General features: G+C 44.5%; 1 protein-coding gene across 3 annotated transcripts in view; it reads right to left on the bottom strand.

Annotated features, from left to right (window-relative positions):
- Positions 1–2,576: 2,576 nt before the first annotated feature.
- The window catches only part of LOC112262078 (connector enhancer of kinase suppressor of Ras 1), a 121,689-nt gene continuing 120,408 nt past the window's right edge, over positions 2,577–3,857 (bottom strand). For all 3 annotated transcript variants that reach the window (XM_042330184.1, XM_042330185.1, XM_042330186.1), the window contains exon 20: positions 2,577–3,151. In XM_042330184.1, coding sequence (XP_042186118.1) covers positions 2,762–3,151 — 390 coding nt within the window. In that variant the 3' untranslated portion in view covers positions 2,577–2,761. The remainder of the gene's footprint in view (positions 3,152–3,857) is intronic.

The raw sequence follows: 3,857 nt of genomic DNA, 5'->3' as shown, positions 1-3,857 counted from the left end.
AAGCTTAAGATCACCAAGTGCAATGCCAAGCGTCGGCTGGAGTGGTGTAAAGAGCGCCGCCATTGGACTCTGGAGCAGAGAAAACATGGAGTGATGAATCACGCTTCAACATCTGGCAGTCAGACGGACAAATCTGGGTTTGGCGGATGCCAGCGGAACGCTACCGAATGCATAGTGCCAACTGTAAAGTTTGATGGAGGAGGAATAATGGTCTGGGGCTGTTTTTCTTGGTTCAGGCTAGGCCCCTTAGTTCCAGTGAAGGGAAATCTTAACGCTACAGCATACAATTAAATTCTAGACGACTCTGTGCTTCCAGCTTTGTGCCAACAGTTTGGGGAAGGCCCGTTCCTGTTTCAGCATGACAATGTCCCCGTGCACAAAGCGAGGTCCATACAGAAATGGTTTGTCGAGATTCGGTGTGGAAGAACTTGACTGACCTGCACAGAGCCCTGACCTCAACCCCATCGAATACCTTTGGGATGAATTGGAACACTGACTGCGAGCCAGGCCTAAATCACCCAACATCAGTGGCCCGACCTCACTAATGCGCTTGTGGTTGAATGGAAGCAGCAATGTTCCAACATCTAGTGGAAAGCTTTCCCAGAAGAATGTAGGCTGTTATAGCAGCAAAAAGGGGGGGACCAACTCCACATTGATGCCCATGACTTTGGAATGACCATGTATGTAATTTTTGGTAATTTCACAAAGTAATAGGTCATGGCTTATGACGTGTTCATCTGTTATCTGGGGGGCCGACCTCTGCCCCCCCCCCCCGCCTTGTGGGGGCTGCATGCTACGCTACAGGAAGGTTCCCACTGTTATCATGCTAATTCCAGCAGAGGTCAATAGTATTTATCAAGGACAGACAGTACTGTAAAATAGTGCTACCAAAACCTTGTCAACACTTTTATCATAACTTATTTCAGCAGTGAAAGCAAAACAAAAGTCCCATTTTCTACCAAGATAAATCTCAATAGAAATTTGAAGAAATGTTATTGCCATTTTATTGCCAGTTTCACCTGACCATCAGTTAGGACAATGGCTTCTTGAATGACAAACTGTTTGCAAATGATTGCGTTCATCACTTGTTCTTTACTGCATTTGACACAGGCTCAGCCACCAGTGAGGATCCTTACTGCTCAGAATATATTGAATCAATATATTCAAGATGCATTGGGAAAACTAAGCTTTTCGCCGCACGCACACACACACACACACACACACACACACACACACACACACACACACACACACACACACACAGAGGTCTGGGAACAGTCTTACACGTTAACCTTATCAGGTTAAAATAAACATGGATTGTCTTTGATCTATAATAGCTATGTCATAATGTTGTCCATCAGGCAAGATCGGAACTTATTCTGTGCAAAAATATATACAATCTACGTTTAAAAAAGTACAATACATTTTGTTACGTGACATTTAACATTCTATGTACATAAGAGGCATACAACACGGATATAATTTACCTTTAAATCTCCTTTAAAAATCTGAGCCAAAGATATGTAACAGTAGAAAAGACAGTCCATAACATCCCATGACTACAGTATATATCTATCAACACAGAGGGACACTTGAAAAAATAGTTTTTTCGTCATATGAACACCGTAACTTGAATTCTGAAAGTTTGGCGTGATACAATTGGCTTGGAAAGACAAACCCTGTCTTTCCTACATCAACAACAGTCAAAAACTATTTAAAACAAAACCCCTGAGGGCCCAGTGTTTATCATAACCACATTACCTGACCAGGAAAAACACCATAAGAAATCACAGCGATAACTAGTCATGAATCACAGCAATAACTAGAGTCATGAATCACAGCGATAACTAGTCATGAATCACAGCAATAACTAGAGTCATGAATCACAGCGATAACTAGAGTCATGAATCACAGCGATAACTAGTCATGAATCACAGCGATAACTAGAGTCATGAATCACAGCAATAACTAGAGTCATGAATCACAGCGATAACTAGTCATGAATCACAGCAATAACTAGAGTCATGAATCACAGCGATAACTAGTCATGAATCACAGCAATAACTAGAGTCATGAATCACAGCGATAACTAGAGTCATGAATCACAGCGATAACTAGAGTCATGAATCACAGCAATAAATAGAGTCATGAATCACAGCGATAACTAGAGTCATGAATCACAGCGATAACTAGAGTCATGAATCACAGCGATAACTAGAGTCATGAATCACAGCGATAACTAGAGTCATGAATCACAGCGATAACTAGAGTCATGAATCACAGCGATAACTAGAGTCATGAATCACAGCAATAACTAGAGTCATGAATATCACAGCAATAACTAGAGTCATGATATCTAGAGTCACAGCAATAAATAGAGTCATGAATCAGCGATAACTTGTCATGAATCACTCAAACTAGAGTCATGAATCACTGCTAACTAGAGTCATGAATCACTGTCATGAATCACTGCTCAAACTAGAGTCATGAATCACTGCTCAAACTAGAGTCAGTCATGAATCACTGCTCAAACTAGAGTCATGAATCACTGCTCAAACTGAACCACAGCGACAAGAGTCATGAATCACTGCTCAAACTAGAGTCATGAACCACAGCAATAAATAGAGTCATGAATCACAGCGATAAGTACAGCTATGAGTTTTCCCTGGTTAGGTCATATGGTTGAGAAAAACTCCATGCCCTAACCATACATTTCTGATGGTAAGTAGGGAAACCACCATCAGATCAGTTCAGTGGCGTCTCATATATAGAAGTAATTCTCTCGGCTAGCAGGACTAGCTAAGTCATCTGTTCTGCTCTCTGCAGTCACTGACTGCTCTGACTGCGGCTCTACATCAGAGTCGCCTGCTGCCTTCATCGTACTTGACAACGATGGCTCCGCGTCTACCAGCATCTCCCCGTCACCAAGGCTCAGTCCACACGCGGCCTCTGTTTCCACGGCAACCACCTCCACCATCTCCCCAGATGACGATCCAGGGGGCGTGTCCTTTGTCTTGGCCCATTGGACAGCCAGTTTCTCAATCTCCAGGTGTAAGTCTTTGTTATGTTCTTTCCACTGGCGGTACTTCTGGGACGTCAGCTCAGAGTCCTCCAGCACCTTGTTGATGAGTTGGAGCTCTGCCTCTTTATCCTAGAAGCACATTGAGAACAGATGGCCATTTACATTAACCAAAATTCACAGAGTCTGAGGGACAGTGCAAAAAATCCCACAGTGTTCAGTGTTCATATTAGGACACTATAGCTAACGCCAGAAGTTTCCCCTGGCTACGTGACCTGGGGCCAGTCAGGAGTTTCCCCTGGCTACGTGACCTGGGGCCAGTCAGGAGTTTCCCCTGGCTACGTGACCTGGGGCCAGTCAGGAGTTTCCCCTGGCTACGTGACCTGGGGCCAGTCAGGAGTTTCCCCTGGCTACGTGACCTGGGACCAGTCAGGAGTTTCCCCTGGCTACGTGACCTGGGGCCAGGCAGGAGTTTCCCCTGGCTACGTGACCTGGGGCCAGGCAGGAGTTTCCCCTGGTCAGGTCACACAGTCAGTGTGGGCTATAAACTGTGTGTACAAAACATTAGGAACACCTGCTCTTTCCATGACAAACTGACCAGGTGAATCCAGGTGAAAGCTATGATCCCTTATTGATGTCCCCTGTTAAATCCACTTCAATCAGTGGAGATGAAGGGGAGGAGATAGGGTATAGAAAGATTTTAATCCTTGAGAGTATTGAGACATGGATTGTGTATGTGTGCCATTCAGAGGTGTGTGTGCCATCCAAACTGCTTGACGCGCTACAAGTCCCGCCTCTCCCATCTCCTCATTGGTTTTTAGGAGCATATACCCACGTG

Source organism: Oncorhynchus tshawytscha, linkage group LG11 (assembly GCF_018296145.1).
Source record: "Oncorhynchus tshawytscha isolate Ot180627B linkage group LG11, Otsh_v2.0, whole genome shotgun sequence".
Lineage (NCBI taxonomy): Eukaryota > Metazoa > Chordata > Actinopteri > Salmoniformes > Salmonidae > Oncorhynchus > Oncorhynchus tshawytscha.
This window is presented reverse-complemented; position numbering and strand designations above follow the sequence as displayed.